We start from the raw sequence: 16,817 nt of genomic DNA, 5'->3' as shown, positions 1-16,817 counted from the left end.
TTGCAATCTTTTTTTTTTTTTAATTCATGCCATTTGTCCTCAGGCCCATGTTGTCTGGTAGGAGATGCCTAACAGGGGCTTGCTTGGTTTTACTACTGATTTAATGAAGCTTGTAGGATGAATTTTGTGGTACGGATTTGTGTTACTGTATTTTCCAATTAAAAAACCAAAATGGCGCAAACACGCTTTTGTCCTAGATGACGGCTACACTGAGAAACTTGGTTGATTCACCACCAGCAAGAAGTAAGTTGCTGAGCATCGGGGCCCTTCCCCAGCTCTGCTCGGTGATGGGACAGTACATGGCTGACAAGGATGTCTGCACCAATATTGCCAGAATATTCAGGTAGGTGGACTAGGAAAATGAAGTAACCTTAAACAAATGCTAAGGCTTAAATTTGGGGTTATCTTTAATATTTGTGTGTGTGCAGCTTGCAAGGAATCCTATTTTTGCTTCTTACTTCCCCCAGCAAAAAAAAAAAAAAAAAATCTAGTGGTCCATGTTCAAAATAAATGATGTAAAACTAATGACCCCATTTCCCGTTTATTCCTAATGTGATTCTAAACTCATCCATTGTAAGTCACCTTAGTTCTTTGGTGAGTTGTGAGTTATCCTGGGGTTTTTTACAGGATAAACAAAAATTCCTCTTAGCTTATTGGAGATCAAGAACTATATTACAAAACATGATGAACTTTCTAGTATACTTGGAAATAGCACTTAAGGACTATAATTCAGAAAGGGCAGCATTGCTTAGAAAGTCTGATCTGACCTGATCATTTGATTTCACTTGTGCGACTGAATTTGGGCTCATATACTCACTTGTCATGTTTACACTTCAAGCCAGAAGTGAGGACCGTCGGCATCCAGGTCGCTTCAAAGCAAGATGTTAAATTTCAGAACTGTCTTTAAATTATGCATTTATATTTCCTCTCTCACTGCTCCCTGCCCATGTTTTTACATAATTATCATTCTCAAGAGACCTGGGCCTTTTTAAACTTCACTGTAGTTGTTTAGTAAAATAGAACATTCTCTGAAGATCCATCGGTAACTGACCCTGAGATGAGGATGGGAGTCCAGATGTGATCTCTTTAGCCCTGTGCTTTCCCTTCTGGGTACGTAGCACTCCCATTTTGAAACACTATAAAATCCTACATTTTCGTTTTATATCTGGTGGCGTGCAGGGATTCAATTTAATTTTTTTCCCATATGGCTAGTCAGTTGTCCCAGCACCTTTTATCAAATATACCATTCTCCCCAACTCCTCCCCCGCCCCACCGGTGATTCTAAGAGCTTAGTTATTCAAACACAAGATTCCATATACTTGTAGGCCTGTTTATGGGCATTCTGGCCCATCCTCAGATCAGTACTGCACTGTCTCTACTGTTATAGATTGAAGTCTTGCTATAAGACTTGCTTGCTATAAGATAAGATGAATCCCGGGGTGCCTGGATGGCTCAGTGGGTTAAAGCCTCTGCCTTCGGCTCAGGTCATGATCCCAGGGTTCTGGAATCAGGCCCCGCATCAGGCTCTCTGCTCAGCAGGGAGCCTGCTTCCTCCTTTCTCTCCGCCTGATTCTCTGTGATCTCAGTCTGTCAAATAAATAAATAAAATCTTAAAAAAAAAAAAAAAAAGATAAGATGAATCCCTCACCCCTTTTCTCCTTTAAGATCCAATTCTTCCCTCTTTCTCAAGAGTTGGAGAATCAGCTAAGGTTTGTGGTAGGAACTTTAGGGTTTTTCTTGGAATAACACTGGGTATGTAGAGCAACTGGGATGCAAGTGAAGAGAACGGACACATTTATGATACAGAGTCTTCTACCAATAAACATTTATGATGTTTTCTTTTATATCTTCCCATAAAATTTTATAATTTTCTCCAAAAAGATTTTGTACATCTTTTATTAGATTTATCCCTTCATGGCTTTTGCTGCAACTATGAATACAGTCTTTTAAACATGTATATATATATATATATATATATTTAAGATTTTATTTATTTATTTGACAGACAGAGATCACAAGTAGGCAGAGAAGTAGGCAGAGAGAGAGAGAGAGAGGAGGAAGCAGGCTCCCTGCTGAGCAGAGAGCCCGATGCGGGGCTCGATCCCAGGACCCTGGGATCATGACCTGAGCTGAAGGCAGAGGCTTTAACCCACTGAGCCACCCAGGCTCCCCTAAACATATTTTTAAAGGGGATTAAGAAGTACAAATTTCTATTTATAAAATAAGTCACAGGGAAGAAAAGTACAGCACAGGGAATATAGTCAATAATTTCATAATAACTTTGTATGGAGACAGGTAATGACTACACTTACGGTCAACATGTTATAAATGTATAGAATGTTGAATGACTATGTCATATACCTGAAATTAACATAGTAGCACATGCGGACTATATAATACGTGTATAAAATACTTCCTAATAGGTTGTTGCTGGTTTATATAAATAGTATTGATGTTTGCTTATTAATCTTTACCAAGGAATCTGGAAATTTAGGGCCAAGAGTTAGTCTGTAGATTTTCTTGGATTTTCTAGACAATTTGTCTGCAAATAAAAATAATTTGTTATTTTTCCCCCAATTATTACAATTCTTTCCTGCTGTCCCACCTCTTCCTTACCACCTCGCTCAGGATGTCCCATTGAAAGCTGTAAGAGTGTTGGCCCTGCTGCCTTGCTCCTGACTTCAAAGGAAATATTTTTGTGGTTTTACCAATTAAAAGTAATATTTATTGTAGGTTTTTGTCTATACCCTTCAGAAGGCTAGGGAAGAATTTTCTCACACTAATGGATGTTAAATTTTCTAGAATGCTTGCCCTGAATCTATTTTGATTATGTGGATTTTCTTTTTTTAGTTCATTAATATAGTAGATCACAGATTAATAGATTTTCTCATGTTAAGCCACTATATACGTGCTAAGTTTAACTGGCTAATATTTTATTCAAGATTTTTCATCTGTGAGTTAGATTAGCCTGTACTTTTCCTTTTTCATATTGTCCTTGTCTGGTTTTAGTATCAAAGTTTATTCCAGCCTCATAAAATGAGTTGTGAAATATTCCCACTTTTTTTCTTTCCTAAAAGAATTTGTGAAAATGAAACTTACCTATTTCTTGAAAAAATTGTAGAACTTGTTTGAAAATCTATTTTGTCCTGGTAGGTGTGTCTGCACATTCATGTGTGATCGTCACTAACTACTGATTCACTTTCTTTAATGGTTATATATTTGTTGTATTCTCTATTTGTACTGGGGTTAGTTTCAGAAAGTTATATTTTTATAGGAATCTGTCCATTTTATCTAAGTTTTCAAACAACATGAAGTCATTCCAAATATTATCTTATTATCCTTATAATCTCTGTTGCATTTTGAATCATGTCCCCTTTTATTCTTTAACTAATAATATTTACTACTACTATTATTTTTTTTAAGATTTTATTTGTTTATTTGACAGAGAGGGAGATCACAAGTAGGCAGAGAGGCAAGCAGACAGAAGGGGGGAAACAGGCTCCCTGCCGAGCAGCGAGCCTGATGTGGGGCTCGATCCCAGGACCCTGAGATCATGACCCAAGCTGAAGGCAGATGCTTAACCCACTGAGCCACATAGGCACCCCTACTACTAATATTATTTAAGAAATACTTAGATAACGGCTATCAAGTGCCGGGCAGTGTTCTGAGCACTTTCCAAATATGAAATTATTTATTCCTTATAACAACTTTAAAGGTGGGTACTATCCTTATTGTCTTCATTTCATATATAAGGAAACTGAGTCATGCAGAGGCTTAGTACTGTTCTCAGTATCACACAGTTGGAAATCAAACCAGGCCATCTGTCTGGCTCTGGAAGCCGTATATTTAAGCATTAGGTCACGCTGACTCTGCACTGTTTATACTGATTTTCACTCCTTTTGATTGCATATGATGTTTCTCCTTTTTTTCTGGGTCAGTCTTGCCAAAGGTTTGCTAATGTTAATAATTTTGGTAAAGTATCAGCAGATTTCTTGATCCAATCCATTCATTGTATGTTTGTTTTCTATTATATTCCTTCTGTCCTCATCTGTATCAACACTTTTCTTCTACTGCCTTTGGGTATATTATATTTTTCTTCTATTTTAGTTAGAAATTTCATTCCTTTTTAAAAATCCTTCTGAAGACTAGAAATTTTCTTTTAAATGGTGCCAAAAAGCATTTCCTTTAAATGCTTTAAATGGTGTATCTCACAAAGTTTGATTTGTGGGTTGTTTTTTTTTTTTTTTCAGTTATTCGGATCTCCGTGTTTTATTTTTAAACCTTTTATTTTTAAATGTGTTTATTTTAAACATGTTTCTTCGTCCCATAAGTTATGTTTTTAAGTTTTCAAAAGTAAGTTTTCTAAGATATGTATTCTTTTTTAAAAATTATTTTTATTAACATATAATGTATTATTAGCCCCAGGGGTACAGGTCTGTGAATTGCCAGACTTACATACTTCACAGCATTCACCGTAGCCCATACCCTCCCCAATGTCCCTAACCCAACCACCCTTTCCATAACTCCCCCTCCCCCCAGCAACCCTCAGTTTGTTTTGTGATATTAAGACTCTCTTATGGTTTGTCTCCCTCCCAATGTCAGCTTGTTTCATTTTTTCCTTCCCTGCCCCCCAAATCACCAACCCTGCCTCTCAAATTCCTCATGTCAGAGAGATCATATAATAATTATCTTTCTCATGTCAGAGAGATCATATAATAATTGTCTTTCTCTGACTGACTTATTTTGCTCAGCTTAATACCCTCTAGTTCCATCCACATTGTTGCAAATGGCAACATTTCATTTCTTTTGATGGCTGCATAGTATTCCATTGTATATATGTACCACATCTTCTTTATCCATTCATAAGATATGTATTCTTACGTTGATTTCCTAACTTAATTGTTCTTTGACCAGAGAATATAAGCTCGAAGACACTTCTCTGAAAATTTACTGAGACTTGTTAATGGCCTTGTACAAGGTCACGTTTTTACAATATTGATGATGTTTTACCTATTAATCTATCACTTAATGAGAGATTTAGGAACATCTCCCAAGTTGATATAGGTTTGTCAGTACTGCCTTGTGGGTTTTGGTTGGTTGCTTGTTTGCATGCCTTCAAAATTTTGAAGCTGTTTTCAAGGCTTTTAACTTTCAGGACATTTTGCCTCTTATCGCTGTATCACTATTGAACAGTTCAACATTTGTTTCTTATGGGTCCCAGGGGATTCAGTGGTTGGTATCTAAACAGAATTTGTGTAAATTTCTTAGCTTGTGTTTTCTGAACCACATGTATGGTGTAAATTCACACTGAATACATGTATCAGAGACTTTGGGTTTCTCTTTTTCGAAGGATCCCCCCTGGCCCCCACCTCCATGCCCCCAGAGACGAGAACAGACAGCAAGCCTCCTTGTGTCTTCTCTGGACTGGCATGCGGAGTATTTCTAGCCTCTTTTTCAGGCACGAGCAACCCTTTGAACATCTGCATTTGGAGTAACCATATGTATATTTGAACTTAATGAGAAAAAAAAGTTTATTTTTATTTTCCCATTTGGCATTTCTGCAGCAAACTTACTTCTTACCATGACTGCTGTGTAGCCTTGGCCAACTACTCCAGATGTTACGCCTTGTTTTTGAAACTGATAAACAAATACCAGAAGAAACAGGTCAGTTCTTCATGCATATAATTCTTCAGAATGTCTTTGTATTGGTGTGTTCTTGTGAGCTCATGTTGGGTAGTTTTATGTTTTGAAGGTACCAGTTTCTTTGAGAAACTTCCATCTGATGTGTTCATGGGCAGACCAAGGAGACTATTACTTGTAGGAGCTGAAGAGGGAGTAGTTTGAGGCAGAAAGGTCTACAACAGGATGGTTGATATAGTAAGATTCCTGGTTTAGGAAAGAGGGTCGGTGCACAGTGTCGTTCCTCCCAGTGATTTATAGACCCTTACTTGAGAATCCTCTTGGGGTGGGATGGGCGTCATTTCCAGGCCCCATCCTCAGCCTGCTGAGTCAGATGGGTGGGGAGAGGCCTGGCCATCTGCACTTCAATGAGCACCGCTGGAACCTCTGATGCAAAGTACAGTTTGGGAACCCTGACAATGCGTAGACTCTAAAGATTCTCCTAGCCCTGAAATTCTTTAGTTCTTTGACACTTTAGTATTTAGAAGATGAAATTCTTCCAAAGTAAGGTAAATATCAGAAAGAAAATAATTTGGGGTTAATGGATCAGGTTAAAGTGTATAAATAGTTGTTTAAAAGAAGGAAGAAGTCACAAATGACCCCACCTTCATAAAATCATAATAGTACAAACATTAAGGTTTATTATAAGTTCTTGAATATTCATTAAATGCAGTTTATTTTTATTCAGCTTTATAAATGCTTAAGGTGACATCAGCTCTTTAGTGAGACTTTTTTTTTTAAGATTTTATTTATTTATTTGACAGAGAGAGATCACAAATAGGCAGAGAGGCAGGCAGAGAGAGAGAGAGGAGGAAGCAGGCTCCCTGCTGAGCAGAGAGCCTGATGCGGGACTCGATCCCAGGACCCTGAGATCATGACCTGAGCTGAAGGCAGCGGCTTAACCCACTGAGCCACCCAGTGGCTTTTAAGCCACCCAGTTGTTCTTTTAAACAACTATATATACACTTTTACCTGCCCCTAGTGAGACATTTTATACATGAACACAATATATATTCATTTCAAATATGGTAAAATTTCAGAATCACTAAGTTTAAAACCCAATAATTTATGTGTATACTAAGAACATTTTAATATAAAGCTTTGTGTTTGTTTATATTGGACATCTCAAAACCACCTCCGAATATAATCCCCGTTTGCCACAAATAGCATGTAACTTATTTTTACCCAGCCCAGTACTTCTGCTGAGAATGACTAAATTTGTCAGATTTGATGCTATTATTAGCGGATTTGTTAAAAGGTTACTAGTCTCTTTTTGGTTATACAGATGACAGAGAAGTTTCTATGTTCATATTATACCATGACTACATCTTGAAGATGATAAAATCTTGCTTAAAGTGTTAAGTTTTCATTTAGCTTTTAAGCAGTGATTTACAAATATGCACTTGAGTTTCTGATTCCGAGTATTTGGGCTGCAAATGCTTTCCCCTACATATTTAGTGTTTTCTCTAAATTATATACTTTGTACGATTTCAGGGTATAAGAATTTGCTATGTTAGTGGAAGAATCGATTTGATTAATCTACCCAAAAGTATTCCTGATCTGCTATTAATTAAAGAGTCCATTAAACATTTATTAATCTAGAATTTGGTACAATATATTATCTGAACTGTAATCTTTGGACAAGTGACTTACTCCAGCAGAAAACTTAGGCACTCCTATTCTGGGTTGTCTTTTTTAAGGAAAAAAATAAAATGGCAGAAAAGATACTTTACTATAGCATTAAAAGAATTATTTTACAACCTGTACTTAAAAAGTTAAGTTATAGATTTTGTTTGAAGTGTTATTTTATGGACTTTCTTTGTAATTTTATTATTCTCTTTTCCTTTGGTGTTTTGATCAGGGATGATTCAGATAACTAGAACTGGAGAGGACACCTTTGCTTGCACTAGAATTTTCAAAAGTGCGTGAAAGAAAACATTTCTGTTTAACAGTTTGATTTTAAGTTATGTCAGAACCTGTAATTTTTTAAAAAGGAAGAAAACCTATCAGTTCAGTGCTAACAAATAGCCCTGTTGTTTTGTAGCATTACTAGTAATAGCTGTTTGTTTTTCTAACTGTAGCTTGGATGATGGCCATGTTTAGTAAACAGACAGATCCCCTGGTATCTTGCCAATATGAGACACTTGTGATGTCAACATAGTTAGGAGTATGCTTTTTCTGATTCAAGGGATGAACCGTCTTAAAGTTTAATTGGCACAAACTTTTACCATGCCTCTTAGTGAACTATTTTTTCACTTTGGACCAATAGTTATCTGTAAAGCAAAATTGGTGTTTCAGAGCCATATTTTTCCTCTGTTGATCTATATGATAATTTTGTGTTCCTATTAAAATTATTTTGGTTCAGAAGAATGAAGAACTCCTTGCAAACTATGTGCGGTACATATTGTTTCCAGAACCATCAAAGAAATGCATAACTTATTAAATTATTTTTATCACTGTAGTAAAAATAATATTCAGGGGTGCCTGGGTGGCTTAGTCAGTTAAACATCTGCCTTTGGCTCAGGTCATGATCCTGGGGTCTTGGGATTGAGTCCCACATCGGTCTCCCTGCTCAGTGGGGTGTCTGCTTCTCCTTCTGCCTCTCTCCCTGCTCATCTTCTCTCTCTCTCTCTCACTTTCTCTCACTCTTTCTGTCTCTCATATAAATAAATAAAAACTTTAAAAAATCATATTCAGATATATTGTATATTTCCTTGTCTTCTTAAAGGTACTAAAAATAATTTAACCTCTTCTTTTTTAAAAATAATTTTTATTAACACATAATGTATTATTTGCCCCAGGGGTATAGGTCTGTGAATCATCAAGCTTACATATCTTACAGCACTCACTATAGCCCATACGCTCCCCAATGTCCAAACCCAGCCACCATATCCCTACCTAATTTAACGTCTTCTTTTTTAAGATTTCATTTATTTATTTATTTGACAGACAGAGATCACAAGTGGGCAGAGAGGCAGGCAGAGAGACAGAGGGGGAAGCAGGCTCCCCACTGAGCAGAGAGCCCCGATACAATGCGGGGCTCAATCCCAGGACCCTGAGATCAGGACCCAAGCTGAAGGCAGAGGCTTAACCCACTGAGCCACCCAGGCGCCCCTAATTTAACCTCTTCTTGATGCCCAAGTTCAATATTATAAGTATTACTCATTGCTCTAGAGGGTGTTTCTCCCATCCTGGGAGCATGAATCTGTTGATGAGATTCTTTAAATGTCTGTGCCTTCTTTTTGTAGATTTCTCTCTCTTCCCTTTCTACTGATTGTTAACTCTGCCTTTGGTAATCTTTACTTACATTTTGTGATTATTTCCCTGCAGTTAGGAGAGGAAACTCACAATAAAACTTGTTAAAAGTATCACTTAAAGAAGCCTTAAATACAATTGAATATGAATGGACTCTTAATGAGGGGACCTGAGGGGACTCTTAGATGCAACAGCCCTTGTCATTTCTCATCTTCAAGGGCCAATTAGTAGTACAAGATGTAGTTCTTGTGTCCCTTCCCTTATGAAGCTTTTGAAGACCCTCAGTTGCTCCCACATCTGTGCATCATTTTAAAGATTCAAACATAGCCAGTACACCCAGCTAGCACACCCAGAGCTAAGGATGTCCCAAGCAGAATGTCCCTAGTCTTAACCACTTCACGGTAATGAAGAAAAATTATTCAAAACTTAGAAATAAGATGCTGGGCTGGGAGGCTACATGTCCTGACAAAGCCATGCTGGGGAACTGTTTAATTCTCCAGAAGAATGTATCTGTGTTTAAACTTGCTATTTACTATTTGATTAGAACCCAGGCCCTGTAAAGTACACATTAATTTGTAGATTTTTCTCTGGTAGACAAGATAACCTCAAAAGTTATGATTGTATGACCCTGGGGACTATTAGCCAGGTGAGTATCTAACCTAGTAATCGAACATTCTTTTTAATGCTTGTAAGCACCCAATTCTTTAATTGTTCTTGGAGCCAACTTAACCATTGTATTGGCTCCCTCATTAATGAGATAAGTAATTTTTTTAATGTGTTAATTTTATATCTGTATGAGAGTCATGTTGTTAACTCTTCAAAAATTCAAATTGACTCTGTGCTGTGTTTTACTTATCCTAAAGAATGAAATGTTTACAGTTTTGATCTCTGATTCTTTTTTTTTTTAGTAAGAAAAACAGACACATAATTTATATTATATTTAGAAGAGCAGGGTAATTGTTCAGGCCATAAGGAAGTAGTTATGTGTCCCAACTACTTCCTAAAATCATTAACCCAAAGCTCCATACTCCATAGGTCTTTATAAATATTTCTTTTGTGATTCTCCAAATGGTTGTTTTTTGTGTAGCTGCCTTGCCCACTACTGGGAAAATTCCTGAAGGACACAAGCCTTGTTTTGATAAACCTGAGATGATGCTTGGCATACTAGACGCATGACAAAATGCTGAAAGAATGAATTTTGAGTATTTGAAATGCTTTGGAATCCGTAAAGCATGAAAAAATATTTCTTCTAGTATTATAGTACTTCTTCCTTAAATATTTACTTTCCTTTCCTGCTTTGGAGGAGGAAATAATAATAATTTTTTCCCACATTTTCCACATTGGTGAACTGTCATACAGAGGACTAAAAGAGAAGTAACGGATTTTAAATTACTTCAGACCAGGATAGCATCTTAGGTTCATGTTCCCAAATGATCAGGGGAATATGATTTGTATTTCCTCTCTTTTAGAAATAAAAGTAAATCTAGAAAACCCACACCAGGCATGTTCTGCTGAGAATGTATTAATCTGCAGTGGCTAAAAACTGCTACACCTGAGATTTATTTGGATGTTGAGGCTTTGAACTAATCTTTGGAAAACCCACCAGGCTCCCAGCAACTTACAGAATTGTTAGTTCCTACAATTTTTATTTTATTTTATTTCTTTTCAGTGTTCCAGAATTCATTGTTTATGTTTACAAAAATCCTAGACTAAGTTAGGTTGTAGATGTATACTTTGGAAGACTGGTAGTCTCTTAATAGACATAGCTATCACCAAGCGATTAAAGAAGCAGGAGGAGTCTATATACCTTATCTTTCTTCTGAGGGATCAGTATTAACTTTATCTTAAAAGTCTGAAGGCTACATTGGGAATCAGCAGAGACTTCATTTTTCTGAGACTAATTTTTGAAGCAAAGAGTGTTCATGTCTAAGCATTTTTTTTTCCAAGAATACAGAATAAAAATTTAAAAAAAAAAAAAAAAAAAAGGAAGGAAAAAGAAAGAGCCCTCTGCATACCTCCTTGAGTGATTTTATCAATCTGGTGAGGAGCTCTGCAGAAAACTTGTGTCGGCCACTTCCATGGTCCAGCAAGGGGGAAATTCTGTTTTGACTCAGGTAGTGCCAGAGCTGATGGCTGCAGGGAGAAGTAGAATATTTCCTCCCCATATCTGCTGATTTTCCCACTGAAGGAAAAAAAAAAGAAAGGAAGGAAGGAAGGAACAAATTTTGCACGAGAAAATGTCAAAGGTTAAAAAAAAAAAAAGAATTTCCTTTTATTATTTTTAAACATTATTCATATTCATCTCTTATCAAGGTAAAGTCTGACTTCTGCAAATAAGACCGGGTCTTTTTAAAATGTACTTGATCTATGTTATCAGGTCAGTGATAATGAAGGGTTGAGGTTTCACGTTTATATTCTACACATCTGTGTTGTGAAAATCTGTTACAAGGAACATGGATTTTTATTTTTTAAAGTGATATTATAAAAACAGACAGTAGGTCTTAAGATGGAGAGATTTCTAATTCTTTCTTGATAATAGCTCCTAAATGATCATCAGAATCACCCGGGGAGCTTTAAAAATACACATTCTCAGGGCCCCACCTGTGGAGATTCTGGTTCTGGGCCGGAATGGGGCCCAAAGGCCTATTTTTAGAGGTCGTCAAGTGATTGAAATGCATAGCAGCTTTGGGAACCCTGTGGTATAACTTATTAAAACAATTTCTCCAACATCAACAGCGGAGAGTTTCTATAAAATCTCAAGAGATTTTAACGTGATGAATCCGATCAGCCACACAGGGTCAGTCTTTCTCTGAGGGGCCTGCGACCAACAGTGCATCTCCCTTGCAAAATCGGAGCCAGACTCGCAAGACAAAGCAGGTGCTGGCGGGAAAGGTTTCCCCAGCAAGCAGGGGTAACCGGCCCTTTCGCTTTTTGCACCAAGAGCTGAAGGCTTTCTTAGCTAGAGAAAATGAGATGGTTTATTAGATGCTTCCATGAATTACCCCCACCGCCCTGCCTCGCTGGACTTGTGTCAAAACGTCTAGTCCTGGATAAAAGAAAACAAACAAAAAAGGAATCGCAGGACCACTCCCAGAGTTAGACTGACAGTGCTTGACAGCACGGCATCGTGTTGGTGAGTTTTCAGACGTGGGTCGGGAACCACTCAGGAGAGGCAAGTTCAAGCTTCCTCCTGCAGGACCCTCGGAATGGCCTCAACCTCAGGTAACTAGACAGACTCTGAGTTGCGGATTTGCATTGAGCGAAGTCACCCCCAGATTTTATTGGTAAAGAAATCACCAAACGTTCCTGCTGGTGTCCTGCTCTGAGAAAGTTCAGTATAGACCCATATCTAAACTTCGTAAGTTTGCAGCAGATACATCTGAGGAAGACTTGTGTGTGTACAAAACATGGCCAAGTTGGCTCCAGCCCTCTTTGCACACAGCCCTCCAGCAAGGTGGGCCTGTCTGTGGCGGACGGTTGTGGTACCAGCCAGGGTTTCTGGTTTTTCAACAGTCTCAGAGAAAAGGAATCCACTCCTCCCAGCTCTTACAAAGGACTTCCTCAGGGAGAACAAGAGAAACGTCTTTGGCTCCTGTCTGAGGAGGTTAATTGCTCCAAGATCCATGGTACGACTCATAACTCCGGTTCCCACACACACACGGAGACCAAAGCACAACATTTCAGTCAGCTTGATGCCGCCCGAAAGCTAAACGGTAACACGAGGTAGAGCAGCTATTACAAATGCCAACCAAAACTCGATTAAATGACACGTCTCATTTCAGAAATGTGCACATATTGTATGCTTTATGGTGTAAACTGCATTTGGTAGAAACCAAATGTACCAACAGATGGTTCTCGAAACACAGGAATGAGCAGGGTCGGCAGCATCCTTGCAAACCGGGGCCTACCTCGGAAGGTGCCTCTGACGTCAGCGTCACCACAGTTAGCGTCTCCACAAAGTATGCTTGGGTTTGTTTTCTGGAAGAACATGAAGGGATTTTCCCCACTTCTTCTGGAAATATCTATTGGGCAGGAGATCCGGTAAAATGCCTCCAAGAAGCTTTGTGAGATGGGCAATATTTCACAGAGGTCATGGTCCAGAAACAATAACCTTTATCTGCATTCCCATCACTTGCACCCATCGAGCAGCTGCCTGTCTAACCCTCTCCATTTTTAGATGGGGTCAGTTTCTTGTTGTTGTTGTTTTTAAAACCGGAACTTCCAGAGGCAGGCCAGTCATCAGAGTGCTCGCAAACACTGTCTGGGAATCGCCCGGCGTGTCCTTGCTTGTGCCGCTTTCAAAGTCAGGCCTCCCTCATTCCATGTGGTCTTCTTTCCGGCGAAGCGGTCATGTTCAGCCTCGCACGCACAGTGAGCCCCGTCTGATCTGGAATGCTTAGACATGGCCGTGTTGATCGCAGACCTGGAATGTCTACACGGGTGCCGTCTTTCTAGCTGTTTCCTCCTTAACTCAACCACAGGGTGCAGCCGTCCAGAGATAGCGTGCCCTCTCTCTCCGCTCCACCTTGTGCGGGGTCGGTGAGGATCGGCGGGGAAGGCACCTCCACCCCTTCCCCTGGAGCCTTTATATGGCAACTTGGCTCCCAGCTCGCCCCCGGCCTCCTGCCTGGTAGGAGCGGGCCCGTGGCTCTCTTCCCAGCCCCTCTGCAGGCACATTCCCAGTGGGTACTGCTAGCATTTGGCTGCGCTCGCTCCTTTTCTCAGCCTTGGCCTTGGTCTGCACTCCTGACCGGGCACGCAGCACAATAAGCCCTCAGCGTGTTCATTCTTTCCAGCTCCTGCTGCTTTGCCCTTGTGGAACTGGCTCTTCCCCCACACAGCACGGATCCCGGATGCCTGATTGATGTCTGCGGACTTTAAAAAGAACAGAGCCCAGTGAAATTCTAGCCCTGCCTGGCACTTTGGAGTGATCCAGGAGCACGTAGCTGGGGCTTGATGAATGGCTGCCGACGGGATGGATAATTGAGGCATCCCGTGTGGTGTCTTCTGGTTTGATCGTCCACTTAGACCCTGGGTTTCGAGTCTCCAGCATCTCGGATTCTTCCGTCTTGTACGGGTCGGCACTTCTGCAAACCGCTGACCCACCTTCAGGACCCCGGGGTTAATTAGCATTTTTGCGGGAACGCAGTCTGCCTGCCACGTGGGTAAAACTGATCTGTTCTTCAAGCCACCTGTAAGTTTGATTCACATGGACGATTCATGTTGACCTTTCATTGGAGGCTGGGAATTTGGGTAAAGGTGGCAAATTGCAAATCCCAATTAGCTCTCAGATCCACGTTGCATGAGAAACTCCTAACCCAGTTTTAAATGGGGCACCATGAAGATCTTTGTAAAATGTTTTCCTTTACTCACTAGACGTGGTTCTCTCTTAAGTAAGTGGCATCTGCTGACCATGATTTATTCGTTCTGGGATAGTTTGATACAGTTCCTTCCCTGGGGTTGGCGTGATGCACACCAGTTATTTTAAGGCTGGGTAGGAAGGGTGTGGGCCTCGAGGAGGAACATGTTCGCTTTGGCTGCCCGTGGCCAGGGCTAATAACGTGAGGTCATTGTGGAACTGGTCGCACGGGGCCAGATGGTGCATCAGACGCTAGCTTCGACATTTACTAGGCAGTGCATGTTTTTGAGTGAGGCGATGATGTAGGAGCCTTAGGAAGCGGTGTTAATGTTGATCCCAGAGGAAGGACCCCATCAAGGGTCTGTGGCAGGTGTCTATAGATAGGGACCTCTCCCTGGGGGGAGGCAGGCATAGGAAGGAGAGGCCGGGAGATTCTGAGATGGCAGAGCAAAGGGACCTCGGCGACTGGTTGATGAGGGGAGTGAGGAACCACAGATGTCCGTGGGGCCAGGTCTGGGGGACTGGACAGGTGAGGGTGATGGGGAAGGATGAGAAGGGCTAATGAAGTTTGGGAATCTGTCCGTAGGCACAGGTGCTCCGAGTCCTGCCCCTTCTCACCGGGCTTGGACCTGGGGCTCGGTGAGTGCCGGGAAGCCTGAGTGCCCACGTCTCTGAGAAGGAAAGTCCCCTTCGCTGACTTGAGGCCAGTCTCTCCCATGTGGAAAGCAACATCAACATGCCTGCCCCTTGCTTTTTTCCAGTTAAAGCAATTTCATTTATAGCAGCACGGGGCCCACTGAGACTGAGTACTGTGCTTGCTCGTGAGGAAGAATTTCCAAGACTAAGGAGAATATCCCACACCATGACTGGAAGGCACGTTGGAGGTCAGGGCTCTTGAGAGAGATGGACCTGTTTGTCTGAGCTCTGGTTGGCCACCGCTGTGGCTGCGCCGAGTCCATTTTTATGCACAACGAGAAAGTGCGTATGAACTGGTGATACTAGACTGCTTTCTTTGAGCAAAATTTTATCTCTCCTGGTTCATCTTCACTTTGCTATTTCAAAATTCATGGCTGGGGGTATAAATCTGCAACCTGGTATTAAATTTATTAAAAATGTTCCAGAAGTTCAGGGTTGATTTGGAGGGGGCTCTCCGAGACAATCTGAGAATAAAGGAGCAAATCTGTACCTCAAAGGAGACCTGTCTTCTGCTGAAATGATTTTCTGCTGTGGATTCAAGCCGTGGTCTCCACACGTGGTTACTTTGGGCCTTTGTCTAATTCTTCAAATCTTCATAGAATATTTAATCAAGGGGTACTCTGTGGACTCGAGAGGGATTGGGCTGTGGGACAATAAACGACCTCTCTGTGCTGTAGTCTGGGGCAGTCCTCCGCGCAGGGCCGACCTCCCAGGGCCGGCCACGGCCCGCCGGGGCCTCTCAGGGATTCCAGATGAGTCAAGACAAGCACCACCTCTGCCAGCCTCCTGGGAGACGGCTTCTATTTCGGCCTCGTCCATGTTCCCTAGCTCTGTAGAGAATAGAGTCGAGGAAGGTGGTGGAGGGGGACTGAAAAGCTGCCTGAGCCAACCCCGAGGAAGAGGACAGACCCAGGGAGCACAGCAGTTGCTGGAAGCTTGGTGCCGCAAGCCGTGCAATCTGCCATCCCCGTTTGTTGATCTCGCATGCCATCCTTCAGTCGGCACCACGGCTGCCAGGAACCACCCCCTCCTTTTTCCATGCGAAGGCAGGGAAAGAGGCATTGTGGCAGAGTTAACTCTTCCTGCCCCGAAGTCTAGAGTTCCTCCTTCCCCAGGCCCCCTGCCCCAGGCGGGGGGTTGGGACGTTGGTAATCTGTGCCACGTTAGGATCCACACAGATATTAGAATTGAAGGATTTCAGAAGTCAAAGGGGCCGAGGGAATTTTTCCGAAGAAGAAAAGCAGCACTTTGTTGCCCCCAGATTGGACCGCACGCGGCAGGGGCTGGAGGTCACCTGAATTTGGAAGGACAGTGATCGTTAAGGAAAGCTGCCTTTTTCTCCAGCCTGGGATGATCTGGGCCAAACACTCCTGACAAGTCAGCAAGGACGGGTAGAGACGGCACAGGCCAGAGACACCTGCTGCGGTCTACGAAGGAGGAAAACACACACAGGGAGGCAGAGGTGAAGCAGCCAGTCCTGGGAAGGGGGTGTGGCGGGGAGGGGAGAGAAGAAATAATCCAGCATCCTTCCAAAGGCAGCTGTGACACTTTACAGGGTAAACGGAGTAGCCTGATGTGATTTAGCAGAAAGAATACCACTCCTTTCTACATTTTTTTAAAAGAAGTCATTGAAAAATCACATAGAAGGCCTTTCCTGTGTTGCTTACCATGCTTCTGAGGAGATGGGAGAGGGGTGCAACCTGGGACCCGGCGTGAAGTCCGGGACCCGGCTGTCCTGGGGGGTGTGCGGGAGGGACTACCTCGAGCGTGGGACAGGACTGTTCAGAGGAAAGGGCTACAAGCTATCACTGTTATTGTTATTGAACTA

At 41.5% G+C, this 16,817-nt stretch overlaps 1 protein-coding gene across 4 annotated transcripts in view; it reads left to right on the top strand.

The window, feature by feature from the left end:
• Positions 1 to 16,817, top strand: part of ARMC2 (armadillo repeat containing 2) — a 120,967-nt gene that overhangs the window by 80,652 nt on the left and 23,498 nt on the right. For all 4 annotated transcript variants that reach the window (XR_009354511.1, XM_059176929.1, XM_059176930.1 and 1 more), the window contains 2 exons: positions 198 to 343; positions 5,565 to 5,664. Coding sequence is in view for 3 of the 4 variants with exons in the window: in XM_059176929.1 (XP_059032912.1) it covers positions 198 to 343; positions 5,565 to 5,664 (246 nt within the window). In the remaining variant the exon portion in view is untranslated. The remainder of the gene's footprint in view (positions 1 to 197; positions 344 to 5,564; positions 5,665 to 16,817) is intronic.

This window comes from Mustela lutreola, chromosome 6 (assembly GCF_030435805.1).
Source record: "Mustela lutreola isolate mMusLut2 chromosome 6, mMusLut2.pri, whole genome shotgun sequence".
Classification (NCBI taxonomy): Eukaryota; Metazoa; Chordata; class Mammalia; order Carnivora; family Mustelidae; genus Mustela; species Mustela lutreola.
This window is presented reverse-complemented; position numbering and strand designations above follow the sequence as displayed.